Source organism: Rutilus rutilus (genome assembly GCF_951802725.1).
Source record: "Rutilus rutilus genome assembly, chromosome: 8".
Classification (NCBI taxonomy): domain Eukaryota; kingdom Metazoa; phylum Chordata; class Actinopteri; order Cypriniformes; family Leuciscidae; genus Rutilus; species Rutilus rutilus.
This window is the reverse complement of record NC_140222.1, coordinates 27,054,838-27,075,964: the sequence shown is the minus strand read 5'-3', so window position 1 is coordinate 27,075,964 and position 21,127 is coordinate 27,054,838. Positions and strand designations below refer to the sequence as shown.

At 37.7% G+C, this 21,127-nt stretch overlaps 1 protein-coding gene across 1 annotated transcript in view; it reads right to left on the bottom strand.

The window, feature by feature from the left end:
* Nucleotides 1-573: 573 nt before the first annotated feature.
* The window catches only part of yjefn3 (YjeF N-terminal domain containing 3), a 37,932-nt gene continuing 17,378 nt past the window's right edge, over nt 574-21,127 (bottom strand). The window contains exons 2-6 of the mRNA XM_084417945.1: nt 12,715-12,823; nt 5,212-5,322; nt 3,476-3,589; nt 3,212-3,362; nt 574-1,669 (exon numbers count right to left, since the gene is read on the bottom strand). Coding sequence (XP_084274071.1) covers nt 1,473-1,669; nt 3,212-3,362; nt 3,476-3,589; nt 5,212-5,322; nt 12,715-12,823 — 682 coding nt within the window. The 3' untranslated portion in view covers nt 574-1,472. The remainder of the gene's footprint in view (nt 1,670-3,211; nt 3,363-3,475; nt 3,590-5,211; nt 5,323-12,714; nt 12,824-21,127) is intronic.

Here is a 21,127-nt window from a genome sequence, read left to right as displayed (position 1 = left end):
TTTAAAATGGCAGTTATGGTACTGATATTGAACATTTAATGTCTTTTTTGACTGTTTTCGACAAAGTAGTGCACGATGGCTTTTAAGCCAGAGCGTATTGTTAAAGGCAGAGCTTTGACGTCTAACTCATGGTTCATGAGCAATGGTAATTGTGTTTTAACATTTGTAAATATTCCAATGCATGCTACATGTACAGTACATGACCCACACATCCATGATGTGAAGATGCGGTCACTTGCCAATCCATGGTGTCGTCCAATATTTAGGGTCATTTTGGCACAACTGTTTTGAAAGCATTGACAAACACAGGGAATATTTAACTAAATGAGTCTAAAAAAATTATAATAATGATCATAGATTAGGGACACTGTGGTATCAAAACAGAACAAACAGCCACATTTGCAAAGAAAAGCACAGACCAAAATATTTCCCCCTGATTCCTTCTCAGTCTAAACAGATTTTCATATTTTCCTTTGTCACCATATTGAGTGCATATGGCTTCTTTTGCCGGTTACCTTTGTGAAGCTCTCTATGCGTGTTTAAAGACAATAAACCTACTTTTTGGCCTTCAGTGGGGTGGACAGAAATGTAAAATGTTTATTGGCAGAATAAGAAATATGATCTCCGGATGATTTCATGTCCACCTTTTGATGAATATATCTGAGTTTACACAATGTCCTGAAACAGCATTAGAGATGAATCATTACGCTGCTCCGGTATTCCTGTCCACATACTGTAACTGTTGTTGCTTTAGACAGAAACATTCCTTTATATCACCCACGCCTTTTCCTGTCTTTTGAATAAATCTCTGGGAAGAAATAATATACTGTATGGTCTAAAGAATATCGTAGCTACCGCTTGTTCCCAAATACTGGCTAATAGAGCACATTTTTCAAGGTTTGGCTAAATAATAACATCCAACGTTTCTTTAAACACCCGAAATTTGACATCTAAATGAATAAACAGTTTTTACATAGATAATTTATTCATTCAACCTATAAGAACTAAGAAAACACATGTACATTGAGGAATGTTAAGTAAAAACAAAACGATTTACATGTTGTTTGTCAGCTTCAGATATATACTATACAACTTGACCAAAAAAAAAAAAAGTACGGTGAATAAACTTGTATTGGAGTAAAATTCCAGCAGAAATGCATTGGATTTGTAGGCGTCGTGCACATTGGACTGGAGGCACTATCAGGGTAATGCACTTTCAATACATCCAACATTTAAAAGATTTGCGTATTGAACAAAACTGTATTGACGATTTTGACGAATCAACAGGAAATGTCGAAAATTTGCAAAATTCAATAGATAATTCTAAACCCACTTCTTAGCAGCGAAAACTCACCTTAACTACCCAAAGTATCTAGTCATATTTGTCAGTAACTGAATGCCACAGAACAATCTATAAAATACAAAAGGGGAAAAACATCCTTGTTATTCAAAATACATGTTTGTATAAACGGCTACAGTTCTATAACACATTCCGTGCCGGGGAATTCTGGCAGATTAAGTTCGTATTTTTTCTGAATGTCATATGGCAGGAATCGTCCCGCCAGAAAATGTTTCCCCGAGAAACCTGTTGCGCACTTTTTGGGAGCTGTCAGAGAAATGAGAACTTCTGGATTTATCCCATCTTTGGCCGGTTCGTCAACATCCCAACCTTCAGGAAAAGAGAGATAGGAAAAGTGAATCCTTTCTCACCATCACAAGCCACTGGTCATTAACTGAAACATAACAATGTTTCCAAATTCTCCCAGATAGGAGGTGGAAAACTGGCTCGTAAAGATCATTCATCACAATATTGTCATGTGGAAAGCGAGCAGCAGAAATGCAATGTGTCAGCCATCAGCTGCAATTTGCAAATAAGGTCTCCCGATGACATAATGGCTGCGAGTTCACTTTAGTTTTTTTATTTGTCTGTTGCGAACACTTCAGGTCCAGTGCAACACATTTGCACATAAAGGTCTCTGGTCAGGTCATTTATCAGAAAAACTGGATTTCAAACAGATTTCATCACTCAAATATCCCAGGAGGTGTTAGTAACCCATTTCGCATACTTACAAAAATGTATCAGCAATTTATTCAAGTCTCTGTTATTCGGTTTGACATTTACAGCACGCTAGTAGCTATTAACTTTGGTTTGTAACGTATTTCTCAATAATAGAATGACTATTTTGCCTACTTAAAAAATTATCATTCTTTTTTAAAATTATTTATCTAGTATTCAGTTTGACTTTGACAGCATTAGGTAGCTATTAGCAAGGGTAGCTAATAGCTATTAGCCTTTGATGCTAGTGATTAATTGCTCAAAAATATAATGACTTCAGCATACTTACAAGATGTACTAGCAATTTGTTGTTTATCTACTAGAGTTTGACCTCTATAGTATCTAACACACTGTAAAAAAAAATTATTATATGAGCAATATGTTATGACAACATATGTTTTTACAAGATTATGTTATACAAGATTCAAAAAATTTTTAAGTCAGTTTAATGTCATTTAAGTTGAAATGATTTAAACATCCAAGTTGATTGTACTTTAAAATTGAAGGGAACTTTTTTGTTTACAGTGAGCTAGTAGTGAACTAGCCTTGAAGGAGTTAATCCAGTTCTTATTAATATTATGACTATTTTGCTCACTTGCACGAATGATTTTTTTTTTTTTACCTAGTATTTGATTTGACCTTTATAGAATTTATTTGCTAGCAAGCTATTAGCCAGTGCAGCTAATAGCTATTAGCTAAAGTAAATGCTGAAGTAATATCTGTGCCACAACAGTGACCGAACTAGAACTGCAAAATAATGATGAAACAGGTTTTCTGAACACTCAAACAACAGAATTTAGTATGGATTCATGGATATCATGTTAATGTAAATGAATTTGTAGGATGCTAACATATATAGCCTACTTTACTACATATGGTTAGCTGTGATGAATTCCACAAATGATGTTCAGTGTATAAAAATAGACACTTCAGATTTGTTAGCAGTTTTCTTGAATGCTAACGAGCATTTTTACAGTACGTCTTGATAAGTCTGACAAAAATAACAACATTTTTCTGAACAGATTGACACTTTTTACGTGTTTATTTTCCTTGCAAGTAACCACTGTATCATTTTTTCGTTGCGGCACTGCACAATAAAGATGCCATGGGCAGAATTTCTCTAAAATTCAGGATGTGTGTTTAATGAGCAAATACCTGAGGGCATGTCCACACTAACGATGGGTATTTTGACCTGTTTGAGAGTCACCAGCATCCCAGCATAGGGCTCCTTCACCTCCGTATTGTTGGTATCTGGTCCCAGGATGGCGTCGATCACCAGATTGTAGGCATCATTTAACAGCTGGACCTGGTCGTGGGGTCAGACGGGACTCGATTAGGATTGACAGAATGTCCAGAAGAGTGAACATCACACTGACATCTCTCTGCCGGTGAGCTTAATTGTTTAAGACTGACACCCACCTCTGTCGGAAGATAGGACAGGAAAGGGATGTCCATTTTCTCGCACTGAACAGTGAAGTCCTGGTGCAAACCTTGAGAAGAACGCTTGGGATAGAAAATGGTGGGCTCATATTCCTACATGTGAGAGACAAGGGAAAAATGAGTTTCCATCCAGAACATCACTTTTCAGATTTCAATCTGTGATGATTAGCACATAGCCAGTTTTTATTATGTCTACATTTATTTTTCTCCCAGATTCAGACTTTCCATTTTAAACTATGAGATTAATAAAAAATTAAATAAAATAAAAAACATTTTGAAAATCATCTAAACAAAGAGTGAACCATTTTAAAATGTATTGTGTGCAATATTAATTGTTCAAAAATCTGTCTCTAGGTTGTGAAAAACAGACATGAAAATGTGATGCATGGAAGCCATACATGAACCAGACAGTCACCGTGATTCTATCAAGTAAAACACGTTCCTGGATCGTCAAACAGTTGATCCTGGAACAAAAATTTAGTCCTAAACCTATCGCTACTCCTATACCTACAGTTATCCCTAAAATCAAATGGAAATGATAGGTGAATAACAGAAGCACCTAACCCTGATTTTAAGCCTAAACTTGACATAAACTGTAAACTTGTCCCTCAATTCTGATTGGTTTATTGGGAATGTTGTTCCAGGAGGAACATGTACTTGGTGAAAACACGTTCACCTAAACGGGTCTCCAAAAAAAGCGTTCTGTTTTTTAAAGCAATATTTTTTTTCCCCATGTATATGCAGGGGGATTTTTGAGTTCATAAATCACATAACATAATTACCTCATAATTTTATTTCAGAAGAACATTAGTAGTGATTAATGTGGACTAAAATTTATGGTTTTAGACACCTCATTTTCTCAAAATACAGGATGAAGTCCACACGGCCTGGATAAGTTGCCAGGTAAATTCATTACAACCCTGCAGTTAAACTTAATGCATTTGTTACATAACGCTGGTACGGACACAAGAATCCATGCAGATGTACACTGGGAATGTATAAAACAGCTGCCATCATGTGATGACCCTCTATTGTTCGTTTTTGTTAAGTTTTCCGTTCCGTTCCATTTTTTTTATCCGTTCCAAGAATCCCATAATGTAAACTGGCCAAATTTCACTCCATCAGAATGAAAAGAAGGATAACTTTAACAGAGTATACGATTATTAGACGAATACTGATGCTCCATAAATCTAGCACCACAGAGGAGCATGGTGAATATGACAGGGCTGGAAAACAAAGGCCCTGTCCCAAATGGCACACTTCGTATGCACTTATACACTGGCCGCCGCATTCGCATGATTGTGAAGTCCATGTCCAGTAGGATGCCATCTGTCATTTTAGGTTTTAGAGGGGTGCTCACGAGCGTCCCCTTTGTGGCCGATATGCGCACTCGATTCACAATTTCGTGAAGCGAGCTCCGCAGCAGACATCTATCCAACAGTCAAAGCGGCATTACATCACGAAAGTGCGACAAGTAGGAAGACCGCAAGTGTTTAGGGTGCCATTTGGGACAGGGCCTAAGAGGGTTTGTTGACGTCAACAGAAAGAAAAGTCATTTAAGAAACGGAGGACGCTACTACGTTTTAATGAACTTACTTTTTACAACTAACTTTGGAACAATGTGCAATGAATCATACAGTGCACTAGGAAAGCAAATACACCCTGTCAGTATCCATTCTGTCTCAGTGCCCTTTGGCATGGTGTTCTATACTTACAAATATACGCAGATGGCGGGCACACACCAGACCGATAGAGCCGTTCTGCTCAGGACCACAAACAACCAGCAGGGTGGGCTGCTTTTTATTCAGAGAGTTCAAAGGAAAAGCCTGGGGAGAGACAAAGGAAAGGGACACAGTTAAACGGGGCAGGGAGACGTCTCATTTTGCTCTATGTCTGCATTTGGAGAGGCAATGTTCATCACAATAACCCAGCAACATTTGCAACTATAGTAAAAAGCTGTGGAGACATTACCACAGGCTGCAGGCTTAAAATAACACACTTTCTGACAGGTTTCTAAACTGGGCCTGCACAGTGTGTCCAACTCTACACACTCACAAAACTAAGTCTTTAAAGGTGAAGAGTGTATTTTCTGTGTCACTAAACAGAATTGCTAAAATAAGAATTGTTGTCTAATAGGTTTCCATATGCTATTGGACAGCAAAACACATAGCCACGCCCCAAATGCATGCCATTGGTTGAGCTGTTGCTAAACCTGGCTGCTCGGGATACTTAAACAAACAATGTTTTGATAGGCCACAGAGCAAGTGTTTACACTCTTTAGGGAAATCAGACTGCAAATGCCTTACGTCGTCATTTATGCATATTATGCTCTAAAACATTTTAACGTTTTACATGTTTGCAGTCAACCTGAAAGGACTTTTGTTATTCATCCACCTGATGCATATCTTACCATAAAGATGCCGTTATGAACAGACTGATGAAGTAAAACCAACAGTTAAGGTAATGTGCCTGCTTTATTCATCTCCAATTAACCGTCGCTGAAATATGGGACCTCGGCACAACTGTGGGCGTAATTGCAGACTTCCAAGAAAGAGAAGAAGCCAGACGCTAATGAAGCTAATGGCACTTTGGAGAGAAATTATCAGCTGACATGGATGTTCCATTAGCGAGCTGATGAAGTTTAGATTACATTATCATTGCAGGGTTTCTTAGTCACAGTGCTGGGTGAACAAGAGTTGAACACGCGACTGAGTGTGGAAAATGAACGTCTGTCTTCATCTGTTGCCATTTTTAGAGGAATCTGAGTGGAAAAAATTCCCATTGGCCAAAACTGAGCTTGTCAATGAAGTTGATTATAGTGGGCAGTATTTGCTAAAAGTAGAAAAGCTGTTAATTTAACTCCATTTTCAGTAGTGGAACTGTAGTTAAACTGTTTTCAAATGGTGACGGAAATAATTTTCAGGTTTGAGCAGATTTGTATTCTGTCAAAAACAATCTTATTTTTGAAGTTTTAAAGTAGCTTTCACAAGACTGATAATGGGTGCGATGTAATCGCCCGCTAGAAGTATAGACATGGAAAGTAAGGTGTCTCGATATGCTCCCTAGTGGTCTCCTAAAGTAGCAGGAAACAATTTCCAGGGCTGTCTCATTGTCAAAGTGCACAACAACATTTCCTACCAAAAAAATTCCCAGATGCAGAAATTCAATGCACCATAAAACCAGTTTGCATCATCTGCTCACAATCATGTTGTTGGTTATTGAGTCATCAATTGATCAAAATGTTGCTTTTGTTAGTCCTCGAATTTGTATTCATGGTATACTGATGAATAATTCCTGAAGATTCAACCATGTGATGTGGACAGTCAATTCACATGACGCTCATGTGAGTATGTGTCGTATGAAATGACAACCGCTCACTCCATCTCTGTTCTGTCCGTTTCTTCTTCTCTGGAAAATGACATGGAATAGAGTGTTCCTGTGAGCCGTAGCCAGTGGATTCACTGTTCATTTCTTTTACAGGTCTGCTGCAGCTGTGCTGGAATTCTCCGTCGTGTCAACTCCTGCCAGGACTCTGGAGACCGCCGCTCTGATCTGCTCCTGTTCGGAGCAACTCAACCCCTAGATTTCGCTTCCATGGTTCCAGCAAATGAGCTCTCTAGAGAGGGTCTTGACTAATTATCCTTGCAGTTTTTACTTACCCTCAACATAACACACACAAACACCAGGGCTGTGTTTAATTCAGAATCGAACTGAGAATGATTTTTAAATTTGAAGTAAACTGAGGAATTTGAATTGAGGATTCAAAAACGATCTAGAATTCCAATTTGAATTTAAAACCGATTTAGAATGTAATGAATTGCCCGTTTTCAGCGCTGCACTTGTTGTGTTTTGCATTTCGGGTTGTTATTCCACAGCACAAAGGTAAGATACAGATTTATGAATGAACCGCTCGTTTTAAAATCTTCCCGGTCTACTGACATTTGTTATGGCTTCAAACATTACAATGCTCATGATCATTTTCGTTAACCCTACAATAAGAAAATACACGTCACCAGTTAATTACTCTTTGACAGCGATGCCATAGAAATATACAGAGCTTCCGCAAAAACAAAAGTTCAAATACAAAATTGAAATCTAAAGATGTCTGCACGCTTGTTACTCTGGCGCTTAAGTTCTCTAAGCTGTGTCCCAGTTCAGAGGTTGCATCCTTCAAAGGCTGGGAAGGTTGTACTGAGCATTGGTAAATGAGACGGTCTAGCCTACAGGGGATTGTTCTTGTCGTCTAGCAACTGTGACAGCTGCCATTGATGAGTGACAGTAGGCTAACGTTTGGACTGCAGTTTTTTTAAAGTTATATTAAACTGTCTGAAACAAAATAGGGTTCACAAACTGTCTAAATGTGTTCACCATGTTCCATTTCTGCATATAAAAGTATAAACTATATATAATCGCATCTTAGTAAGATACAAGTTAACATTTGAACCGCAAAAAAAAAAAAAAAAAAAAAATTACGTTTGTTTCATTATATATTTGAGTAAGCTAAAACCCAATACTTGCGTTTAAAAGTGTAATTTGGCAGTTTCTCTCTCTCTCAAAAAAAAAATCCTGTCATCACTGGTGCGCAGTGAGTTCTGGGGAAGGAGCCTTCGAATTGGGACAGCCTTTATTGGGCAGTGGAGACGCAATAGGCCTTCGAATGCGCCGCTTCAATGGATGCAGCCTCTGAAGTGGGACACAGCTATAGACCTTATGTAGCTCCGCCCCTTTTCAGCGCTGCGCTCATTGTCTTTTGACTTCCGGTCTGTATTTTCACAGCGTTTTGCGTGTTTATTAATGAACGGCTCGTTTTAAAATCTTCCCGGTCGATTTACATTTGTTAAGTCATCTGCTTTAAACATTACAGTCCTCATGATAACTTTCGTTAACTTTACTAAAGCTAATTACTCCTGGACAGAAATGCCATATAAATATACAGAGCGACCGCAAAACGGAAGTTAAAAGACAATATTCCAAAGATGGCGGCGCCCTCGTTTCTCTGGTGCATAAGGTCTATAGAGTGGCGCAGGAATGACATCAGAACCAATAAACTAATTTGCCACTGATTCCTTCGAGATTTTCCTATGGGGTTTTAAAATGGGGGTTTTCAATTTATGAGTAAAATAAGGTCTGTGGTAAACATAGTTTTGCTGACAGCAGAAGGTCTGGACTCCATAGCAGCTTTCATTGGCCAAGAACCGCCCAGAGGCCGTCTGACTGACATGTAAAGCAACCAATCACAGTTCATTTTGTTCTGCGTAATGTTTAGGGGCGTGAAAATGTAAAGTCGTTGTCTGTACAATAATAGAGCGGCATGCATCTAATAAATTATTCATTCAAAATGTTGTGCAAGTTTACTGCAGCAATGGTGCTGTGAACTTCACATACTTTTGAAAATCCAGCGTTTAGTTGATCCTGATAATCACTCATTGTCACAGTTGTAAACACAACGGTGTTCTTCTTCCCATGAGGGGGTTTGGCTTCACGGCATCTTTGTTTAAGGTTTAAGAACGCGACACACACGTCTCCCAAACATCCTGTAGAATTCATCCAATCAGATGACGACTAAAGAAGAGTTAAAGGGATACTCCACTTTTCTTGGAAATAGGCTCATTTTACAACTCCCCCAGAGTTAAACAGTTGAGTTTTACCGTTTTCGAATCCATTCAGCCGATCTCCGGGTCTAGGGGTCCCACTTTTAGCATAGCTTAGCATAATGAATTGAACCGGACAAGACCATTAGCATCTCTCTCAAAAAAATGATATAGTTATAGTTCCTAGCCATATCAGCCTAGAAAATCACAACTTTTCATTTTCTGTCGGTCTTAGTACACGATGTAACTACAGAAGAGTCAAGTTTTAAATAGGAAAAATATCGAACCTGTTCATTTTTTTGAGAGAGATGCTAATGGTCTTGTCCGGTTCAATTCATTATGCTAAGCTATGCTAAAAGTGGAGTATCCCTTTAAGTGTGCCATATGGCTGAGACTATGTTAAACATAACTTGAGATTACTTTGACGTTTTGTTCTACAACGTAAACTGCACACACTCACATCCCAAACGTTCTTATCTAGTTACTTATTAGAAGCATATGTTTTTCAAAAATAAATATAACTGCTTAAAAAATTGTGTTTTCGCTATGGGTGTGTGTGATATATTTTGTAAAAAAAAAAAAAAACGTCAAGTTATGTTTACCACCGACCTTATTTTACTCATAATTTTAAAAACCCCATTATAAAACAAAACAGGAAAATCTCGAAGAAACCAGCTGGGAATTAGTCTTACGGGTTCTGACGTCATACCTGCACCCCTCTATTAACTTTGGCAGCCCTAAAATTAAAGCTAAAACTAAACCAACAACGATAGAATAAAAACGAACAAAAACTGACATCTAAAACAGAATTATTAAAAACAAACAAAAATGTCCCATTTTTAGAATAAAGAAAAAACTAATTTCCTTTGTTTGTTTTTTTTTTCATTTGCAAATTTCTACGTATGTCCATTTAGTCACATTTAGGTCATTTCTGTGGATAACTGTGTTACATTTTTCATTTATTCTGTTTTATCGTGTAGCCATGTTGAGATAAAGGGCAAATACAGAGAGAGAGTCACGTCAGTCTGCATTTTTTACTCAACACACAAAGAGCGTTTCATGAGCCATAGTGATAAATAACTTCCTGATATCTAAAGCAGGGAATGATCACAGACATCAGGCTTGACTTAGCTCAACACCAAAGCCCTTATCCCCCCGATGTAGACGGATGACGTTGATTTTGGCGTCCACTGCGGTGGATAGTTTGGTCGTGAAATCACAATGTGGTAAAATTCAACCAAGATTTCGTCCCCCTCACACACACACGCTGATGTGTGCTGATGTAATGCTTGTTTTACAGCTACTAGTTGGCATGTTTTCTTTAGCTGCAATTTATGGCTACCTGACAGAGGTCACAGCACAGGAAGTTTGGTTGATGCTGACCGCGGCGACTGCTGGTGACCGGGGGCCTTCGAGGGGTGGAAGGTTCAGTCTGTAAAACGCTTCTAACAGGGCTTGAAAATTCACACAAGCCAAATCAGGAAACAATTTTGGGCTTTAACCGACTCTCAGGTAGGTCAAGAGGAGCCCCGCGCTGCCTGTCAGCCTGACTGAATCCAGATGGGATGGTAACCGCAGTAGTCTGGTTTGGGTTGGCCTGGCTCTATCGGAACCCTTAGGCCGCCCTGAAACGTAAGGCCCCGAGACCGTCTGACTGCAGGCCGGCCACAGACGAGAGACTTTCAACACCTTCCATGATGGTGCATTGGATCTGTCACAAGGGGTTTTTAAGCAGAAGTTAAAGTGGGATTTTGGAGGTGGGTGAACCCTACTGGTGCTCACAGCAACTCGGCAAGATATAACATGATCCCCCAAAAAAGCAAAATCCCCTTTTTTGCAGCCCCTTTGCATGGAAGCCTGTTTCTGCCATCTTTTTTCCCATAATTGCAACCTTACATCTTCCTATGTTTTATTTCAGAAATGAAATATATATATATCAAAATGTGACTTCATATTTTTACAATTCCGATTATTTCCAGAACTGCAGCTATTTTTCTAATTACAACTTTGGAAATAATAATTATGACATTTCTTGTAATTGTGACCATTTCTCATAATTGTTAGTATATCTCACAATGTAACGCAATTGTGTTGCCATGAAATGCAACTATTTCTCATAATTTCAACTTTTTGATGCTCAATTTTATTTATATCTTAGAAATTGTGACTATATCTCACAGTGTTTCGCAATTGCAACTTTTTTTTCTCATAACTCCAATTATTTCTCATAATTAATTTTGTTTGCGTTTTTTACAAAAAATTAAAAAAAATTAATTTACAAATTTATATGTACTTATATACTTTATAATAACCTAATTGCAAATGTATATATCACAATGTATCTTTATTTATCATAAACGTGAATTTATTTCTCAGAAATTGTGACTATATCTCACAATGTTTCGCAATTGCAACTTTTTTAATAACTCCAACTATTTCTCATAATTACGACTTTCTGCAACTCATAATTGTGGCATTTCTTGTAATTGTGACTATATTAAATATAACTGCAAATTTATATCTTAAAAATCTTTACTTTATATCTCGCAATGTGGCTATATTTCACTATTGTGACTTTTTTCAGAACTGCAACTATTTCTCATAATTATGACTTTTTGCTAATTGCGACATGTCTTGTAATTGTGACTATTTTACATAATTACACATTTATATCTTGTGACTTGTGTGATCTTGTGTGATAAATTGTGACTATATCTCCCAATGTTTCGCAACTTTTTTCTCAGAACTGCAACTATTTCTCGTAATAAATATGACTTTTTGCAACTAAATTGCAACATTTTTTGTAATTGCAAATTTACATCTTAGAAATTGTTACTTTATAATAACCGAATTGCAATCTCATAATCTCAGTCACTTTGTTTCTCATAATTGTGAATTTATTTCTTAGAAAAAAATGACTATATCTCACAATGTTTCGCAATTGCAACTTTTTCCCCAGAACAGCATCTATTTCTCATAATTACGACTTTTTGCTACTCAATTGTGACATTTCCTGTAATCGCCAGTTTATATCTTAGAAATTGTTACTTTATAATAACCGAATTGCAACTTTGTCTCATAATCTCATTTATGACTTTGACTAACAGTATTCTTTTTTTTTTCTTTTTTTTTTTTTCTCAATTCTCAAGAGGCAGCAACACACTATTATCCATTTGTGATAGTACAATAATTGCTATAAAACTAGCAAAAAACACAGGATAAAATCAGTCAAAAAATAAATGCACATATATATTATATGGATAAATATACTATATAATTATTTTGTCTATTCGGAATCTAAAATGCTGGATTGCTATTCTGGATCGTTCTTCAACCCCTTTTCATAAGAAACCCCCCCCAGAGCTACAGATGCGGTCAAACCCTCAACAGAAACAGCGAGATCAAAGATTTCCCACTGTTTTCATCATCACTTGCAGCAGGGCCTCGTCTCTTAAGAGAATTGGTTGAAGTTTGGCAAATGCAGACAGATGCTGAGAGCAGTAAATGCAGAGTTGTGTAAATCACAGTGTTGTTTGTATGCAGTAAATACAGGATTAGAATCAGGATTTAGACACGTTAACTGCCACTTTACACTATGTGTAATTCATGTTATCGTGTCGGACAAACCTTGGTGACGGCAATAGCGCAAGCATGGCCCCATATTTCAATCAGCTGCTGCTGCCCAAAGCGATAGTCCCTCAGGAGCTCCATCTCAATGGTCGCCACCTCTGTTTTACTATAAAAGACAGACAAAGAAACAAATTGCATTGACAAAGAGCTCATGACACGCACGGTATTAGCTTACCAGTGGGGATGATAAATAAATCATGTTCATGTTTCGACATGAACGCTAAAAAGTGCCAAGATAGAAACTGGGTGGGTTTGATTACATGGAAACCAAGGACTGCAATACACCACCTGACATTTACGTGTGTATTCTGAGCACATTGTATTAGACATGCCATCCATTCCAGGCATGGTGCCTCGCTGCCTAATGCCTGTTTAGCCGCACTTAGAGCTTACGTTACTGTGAGTTTAATGGGAGCACAACGTATCTGTAAAATCCAGGCCCTTACTTCACATCTAAAACACGAAGAGCCTTTCAGTAACCTACTGTACGGTCGTAACGTCAGAGCCCTCTGCTGGAAGTACACAGAAGTGCTGTCAAGATCTTGATAGTTAAGTTGTATAAATTAACATTAACACATTATGAATGTATTAACATGGATAAATGAACAATATAGTATATTTATATATCCTATACTAATCAATGCTGTAGAAATTGTTCATTGTTAGTTTATGATACTTAATGCATTAATGTTAACAAATATAATCTTACTTTAATGAGTGTTACCTATTTATTCATTCATTCATTTATTTATTTATTTATTTATTCATTAGTATATACATCCCTGCTGCTTATATTTTTAACGTAAGAAAGGTAATGAAGTGTTGAGGAACAAAAGCAGCCAAGGCACAAAAAAAAGTTATATGTCAATGAATATTGACTGTAAATATAAACTATTAAGAATTGTTTTGGTATGAAATAGAGCTGAAATAAAATATAAATATTACACTTTTTTTACAGTGTAAAATACATTTAAAATTGCTATACAGAGAAAAAAAAAAGACTAACAAAAATAAAATAAAACTGAAAAGATAAAAATAAAACCTTCTTTAAAGTATTAGTAAATAATATAATAGTACATGAATAATACTAAAACAACACCTACATGCGACATTTATTGGTATTTTTCGGTTGATGGCTTTAATTTTCCTCAGAGTTTAATGTTCTCCATACCTTTCTGTCTTTTGCAATTAGTTAATGTACTATTTCACCCCCGAGGAATATTCTGCAGTGTTTCCAGGACAACAGGTTTGTTTGTGTTGTGTCTGTTGTCTGCTACTGCTTTAGGCACCAGAGGAACAGTAGAAAGAACTATTTACAAAAAAAATGATTACACATTATTGAGTTCTCTCAACTGTGTACATGAAGTTCCCTGGCTGAATGAGGCCTTTTTCATTTCAATTCAAAGCATCCATCTGCCACTCACTACACTCATTCTCTCTTCAGAAAAAATAATATTGAGTTCTCTGACAAAAAAAAAAAAGAGCTCGTCGCCTGAACTATCTGTATGTGCTTGACATTTTTGGGGCCATGTACAGAGCCAATAGGTACTACATCAGCCGTATTTTTGTCTTTGGTCACTTAAAATGCAACAGGTCACCAAGTCTTTTCTTGGGTCGGCGATGCGCTCTGATCATTGGCGTAACCCTCGGCATGGAGTTTTCCAGCCTTCTGGCATTTACCGTCTCCAAGAGAGCTCCACAGCCGTCAAGCCGAGTTTGCAGGGGGAGATTTCCTGGCGTACTGTGACACAGTGATATTTGTAAAGTTCAGCCGAGTCTAGCGCTTTTGATATTTCCGTCCCCAACGACCTATTCAGGGAAATCCTGATGGATGTATTTCCAAAGTTCTCAGAAAGGTTCCAGGCACCACAACACAGGTATCTCAAACCTCAATGTCGTAACGTTTCCAGTATTTAAAAACTGTTTCTGGCCTGCAAAGTAATCTTGCTTCACTTAATATCGCTCAAACATCAAAACACATTAAATGCATTCTTGAGCCTTATTTGTTCAAGTTAGGCTTCTTTGTGGTGGGCAAACTGCAATAAGTCAATCTAGCCACCAGGGGACAGCCTGGCCCAGAATGTTCTCCCAGCATCCTGACGCTCATCAGTATAAATTGCATTATAATATTAGGTCAATTGACATATATCAGCACATCTACACATAGCAATGCCATAAAAGAACCATTTTTGGTTACTCAAAGAACTTTTCAGTGAACAGGTCTAAAAATATACTATTATTTTTTCATAGTGTGCAGAACATTTTAATAACCTAAATATCCTTTTTCCACTATAAAGGACCTTTTGTGCAATGGGAAGGTTCAACACTCTTCAAAGTAAAGGCTCCAAAATGATTTTTTTAAATCGATGCAATATAAGAACCATTTTGGGTTTCCCAAAGAACCTTTCAGTAAACAGTTGTTAAAACCATTTTTTCTCTAAGTGTGAATAATAATCTAAAGCAGTAGTTCTTAAAAGGTTTGGCCATGGGACCCAAATTTCCCCCTGGTCATTAAGCCGTGACCCAGTTTTTTTTAGGAATTTGACTAATTCCTAAAAGAATCTAAAATGTGTGTGTGTGTGTGTGTGTGTATACACACATTATATATATATATATATATATATATATATATATATACTGTATATAATACAAAATACAAAAATATACAAAATAACCCAACGTGAAAATAAAGGTCTAAATACCCAATACTAACATGGAACCTGCTCCTGATGAATAGAATGAACATCATACCTGCATGCAGATCTGGTATATGAAGAAAATTGTAATAATCTAAAGAAACACTTTTTTCCTATATAAATGTTCTACACTTTTAAAAATAAAGGTTCCAAAAGGATTTGTCTTTGCAGTGATGCCAAGCCCAACTCTGAATGACCAGCTTAACTCAACCAGAGCTGCTGAGTCCGTGACCATTTTCAAGAAACGGTTGAAGACGCATCTTTTTTCGGTAACACTTTTCGGTAAGTGATGTCAAGCGTTTTTTAGGCCAAAACATTTTTTGTCACAGACAGCAAACATCTCCTCACTATCCGCTAGCTGCCTGTCCCCTGAACACACTGTAAAAAAAAAAAAAAAAACGCGGTCTCTGTAGACACCACAGGCTCCACAAACGGCAACAAAAACGGCAACAAAAACAAACTGGGCTCACCCGCACCACGAAACACAACAAACAGTGTTCCAGCCAATAACTGGCAAGATGTATTTGAGGGTGGGGTTTGGGGGGTTTTAGTGCACGTACACTTGAAGGGGGTGTGGAGGAGAGAGAAGCATGAAGAGGGAAGTTTGAATTATGGCCGACACGACCAAAGAGACGACGTTCCGATTAACAAATTGCAAAGAATAGGGACAAGGATAAGGAACGCGCGAAGTACCGAATTTACATCGGAAAAACCTTCGAAAGGTGGCGAAAACTCCGCCGGCAGAAGGGATTCCAGGAGGGAGGAGACGGGATGAGGAGGAGGGAGGGTCGAGCTAGCCTCCGTTTTGTTTGACAACAATTTGAATGTCAACAAGAAGTTACGTCTCCCGGCATCGCTTAGAGCACCTTTAATACTAACACTTTATCTTCTATTCTATATCAATTATCTTAAAAAAGTATACTTACTGCGTTAGATTAAACTGGGAAGGGTCATAGCACTTGCATATTGTTGTCCTATTCTTAGTTTAACTGCTTCTATTGCTCTCATTTGTAAGTCGCTTTGGATAAAATCGGTCGGCTAAATGAATAAATGTAAGTGTATCTAATTTGTAACAGGCCTTGAAAATGACACCAAGTTTGCATTAGTGTCTCCTCTGACATTACTATTCCACAGAGCTACGGCTAATTGTTGTTGATCGCCCTTACAGCAAATACACACATGAATGCACAGCCAAATGAACAACAGTATCAGCCCAGAGAGTCTCCCTAATATCCCCGCAATGTCCCCACGAGGAGCCGTATTATATGCGAGTCATGAATTGTGCTGATCAGCTGTAATAACAACTCGGCTAATGAGGTTGTTTACCTCCAGCCTGCTAGCTTGCTTAACACAAAGGAGAGTTGAAACGGTTTCGCCTGTTTGTGAGAGAACACACAGACGTTTGTATTAAGCCTTCATTTGCAAAGCAGAAAATGGCGGATACTTCTCAAAAATCCCCTTTTCCCTTGTTTTCTTCATTTTCAACTACTGTAATTACCTCAGAACACCATGAGACAGCTAAATAACCACCTTTCTGGTATAAATCAGTGGGCTTGTTTTGGGGGACCAGCCGCTTCTGACAAGGATCTGGTGTACAACTCAATGTTCTCAGTGAGGACCATTTAACAAAGGAAATGAGTGGGTGAAAACGATACAAAGGAAAGTAATGACTACAGGGAGCAAGAGATTACACTGCTATTTGCATAGCCACCAAACTTAGCGCATGGCCCCACCGGGCTCCCAATAATGCGATTGGTGGATAGGGGGTTATAGACAGGGGGTGGATAGCCTTTGTGGCACGGCTGACATATGCTAATTTATTCGACACGAAACCATTTTCACAGTGTCGCATGCACTATTTAATGACAGATGATATGCGCCCTGGTGTGAATGCTGCTATGAGCATTTGCTTAATAAAAATAAAAAACTAATAATCATGTCAACGTGCTCAGCCAGAACATGAAAAAGCCGGCTTTGCTACACGCAAAGATTTAAATAGGAATCAAATGTGAAAATATCCACAGTGACCGCATAAGTGTCAGAAAACTACTTCCCAGTTCCCACATAACAGAAGTGCATCAAAGTTTATATATTCTCTATACAGTACCTTTTCTTTGCAATCTCTAGTTATACATTTTTAGTTTCTGCTTTCTCTAGTCAGTTTTTATTTTGCTCGTGTTTTTAGTTTGTTATCTCTTGCCTTGTCTTGTGTTGCTTCTGCAACTAACTGAAATAAAATATTTATCTATATTCTACTGTATTTCAGGTTATTTAGTTTACGAAAACAGATTTGATTTGCCATTCAAAAGTGACTGACAGCATCTGCCACAATTATAAAGTGACTTTTATAGATTGTAATCCCAGACAGTACAGAGGTTACTCATACGAAAGTTTCAAATGCCTCGAATGAGTCATGGAAAGGAAAGCGGGAAGCAACATCTAATGATGCTGAAGATCCAGGAGCTGAACTCTCATGTTACTCTTAAAGCAATTAAAAACTTCTAAAAGGGGGCGACGCTCAAGCCCTTTACTGATTCCTTCCTAACGAGTGTCTCGACTTCCTGTTCGTTAATGACATAAAAGCCAGTCTGAGGCACTGGAGTGGAGGAATGGTCACAGGGCCCTGTGGACAGCTTGCATTGGGGCGAAGTCAACATAAGGACTGTAACATGGAAACATGAAAACGAAAGCATCCGCCGCAATGTCACAAATGGTTTGGGAATAATGAGAAACACAAAACAAAATGGTCCATGGGATATTTGAAACGTTTGCCATGTGAGGTCAAACTTGAGGGCAATGATTCAGAAATGTATTTTTAATAGAAAAGAATCACAGAAGCGGAGAGAACAGGAAGGGATTGTAAGGTCTATGTAGAGAAAAAGAGCAGAGTATGGCGAGCGATGATAACACCTAGTGTGATAGTGTCTGAGTCAGCGGACACGTTGGTTTCCAAAGGTAATTTCAGAGCCAAAGAACAGAGGAAGAGAGCTGACACCAGCTTTCTGGAACAACTTCACAGTTCTTGGCAGCGAGGAGCCTGGCTTGCCTGACATATGTTTAGAAAGGAGATGAAATATGCATGAAACGTGACAATCTTATCCTAAGATTAGCCTGCGTATGACATTAATCGAGCAGGGAAGTGTTATTTCACGAAGACAGAGAGCATATTTAACGTGTCTTGTATTAACATCTGAAGAGGTATGTCTTTCCTGAGCCTACCCATGTTCGATGAACTACGTATTAAAGAGATAAACAAATGCCGGAACATACCGTCTTGCTCTTCACATTGTTCCATGGTTGCCTTCCATTTATCCACTCATCATAAACACACCATATTTTAGTCACACTTCCTCTATTCATCTCTGCCCTTATACCCACCCCTGACCTTTCCAAACACATTTCCAGTGCAAAGTACAAACAGTACAAAGCAAAATACAACAGACTGTGTAATAGATCAGCAGTTTACCATAACATGCGTTAGCTGCATAGAAAGTTAACAGCTCAACACAGATTTGTACAATTTCAATTTTAATTGTCAATGAAATGACTGAAGTAAATGTTCGCCAGTAATACTGCAAATAAAAATATATCATGACGATCATTTAACACTATAATGACAACTTACTGTCAAAAAAATGAGAGAAAAACAACACCACAAGATGTTGACTGACAATGATTTTTGAAGATTAAAAATCTAGAAAGAACATGATTGTTTCTAGTAATCCACTTATAGTCAATAATGTCGAATCTAAACTGTTAAACTGAAGCACTTTGCTAGCGGGTTAATTAACCCACTCAGGCTCACCCAAAGCCAATAAATATGAGATATATAAGATATACAGACAACATAAACATAATATTACAACACTGTCAAAAAGTTGCTGCCTTAAATTTTTAAGTACAATCAACTTGGATGTTTAAGTCATTTCAACTTAAATTACATTAAACTGACTTAAATTAGTTGAAAAAGTAGTTTCAAAGAGTTAAAGCAATGTAAAAACATATGCTCTCATAACTTTTTTACAGTGAACTTGTATCTGCGCAAAATAGCATGAATGCACAAATGAACTTAAGGAACGTTCTAGTCAGGATGTTGTGTCGTGAACACGCTCTTTCCGTAGTAATGCACTAAAACACGGACAATGAAAAACTAAAGCATGAAGAATTCATAACATTACCAACTATTTGGTCGTGGTAACTATTTAACGAGGTGGTAATTTCGTATTAATGTGTACGTTGTGATTCATATGGAAACGTACGATTTTTTGAAAAAATAAATAAATCTAGCCATCAGTGGAGCATAAACAGATCGTACAAAAACATATGAGATCATACAAAATGTACCAATTCATACAAATTAGCCACATAAATTTAGCACAAAACAGTTACAAATTGCATTGAAAGTGTGTTGACATTACAACTCATCATAATGTTGTTTCAGGAGCTCAGGTTTTCACTTAATTGTCACATAGATTGTAAAAACTAACACAACTGTTTTAAGAAGTTTTATCATTCACATCACTAGCTGCATTACCCTTTAAATTGCGCAAATTGAAATTAAGAATCGAAAATACGCGCAATGGAAACACGTCAATTCCGCAAAAACTTCCATATATCGTAGAAAATGTTTACGCTCGCATGAGGTGGTTTTTCAGGCAATTCGAAAAAATTATATTTTGCAAAACTGGAAACAGTTTTTTCACATTTACAGGCCACCTGCCGTACGTAACAGTCGATTAAAAATTCTGTTTGGACAGAAGACGATACAGAGTTCTTTATTAAACTCAAGAATTATGGGAATACTGGATCTGGATTCTAAACAACAAATAAATGTCACAATTTATCAAGACCTCGAAGCAGATATGAGGGAGAAACACCCATAAACATCTCATTCGTGGCCGCTCCCAAGTATAAGGGTCTTTCGTTGCCATTAATGCTTGGATAACACGTCTACGTCTTCTTCAATTAAAAATAATGACTAGCGCGGTGGCTGGAATATATACGTGAAACTAACAACATCCGTCGCCGTGATTTTTTCAATTTATGTTTAGTCGCGTAACATCGGTTAATGGAAACGCCATCATTTCGCAATAGCTTTTTATTGACATTTAGAAAATATCGCAAAAGTTTTGTGTAAATCTGTAATGGAAACCAGGCTGTTGTTTGGGATGAGCAAGTGGTTACAATAGGTCCAGAAGAGCATCATCATCTTGGCATGGTGCATGTAGCGGGAAGAGCATTTTCAGATCCCCAGTGCTAGATTTATGGTAGCAGTGGAGGCACAATAAACATTAGGTGCTTGGACTGGTGATAGGAAGGCCAAAGAGATGAGGATTTGACAGAAATGACAGGACTAATGTCCCATAATGCTGGAGAATTATGATTAAAAAATGTTTGCCAATAATGTACTTATACCCATATAGGTATCATCCTCCCCACTTTCGCATTATTAAATGTTCACCTCCGCCTTTGGTCAAAGACCAAATGTTTGACCCAAAATCCCTTCCTAATTATGCATTTCAACTGTCCACAATGCATTCAGGCCTCGACCCAGCTGGCCATCTCACTGCACAATGACTTTCATCTGGCCAGATGAACCGGTAAATCAACAGCCGGCTACATCGGAGCTTAAATCTTTTTTTTTTTTTTCTGAAGGCATGAAAACAAGGAGCTACTCTAATGCCTCTAATGGATCATGTTTTGGCCATTACTCT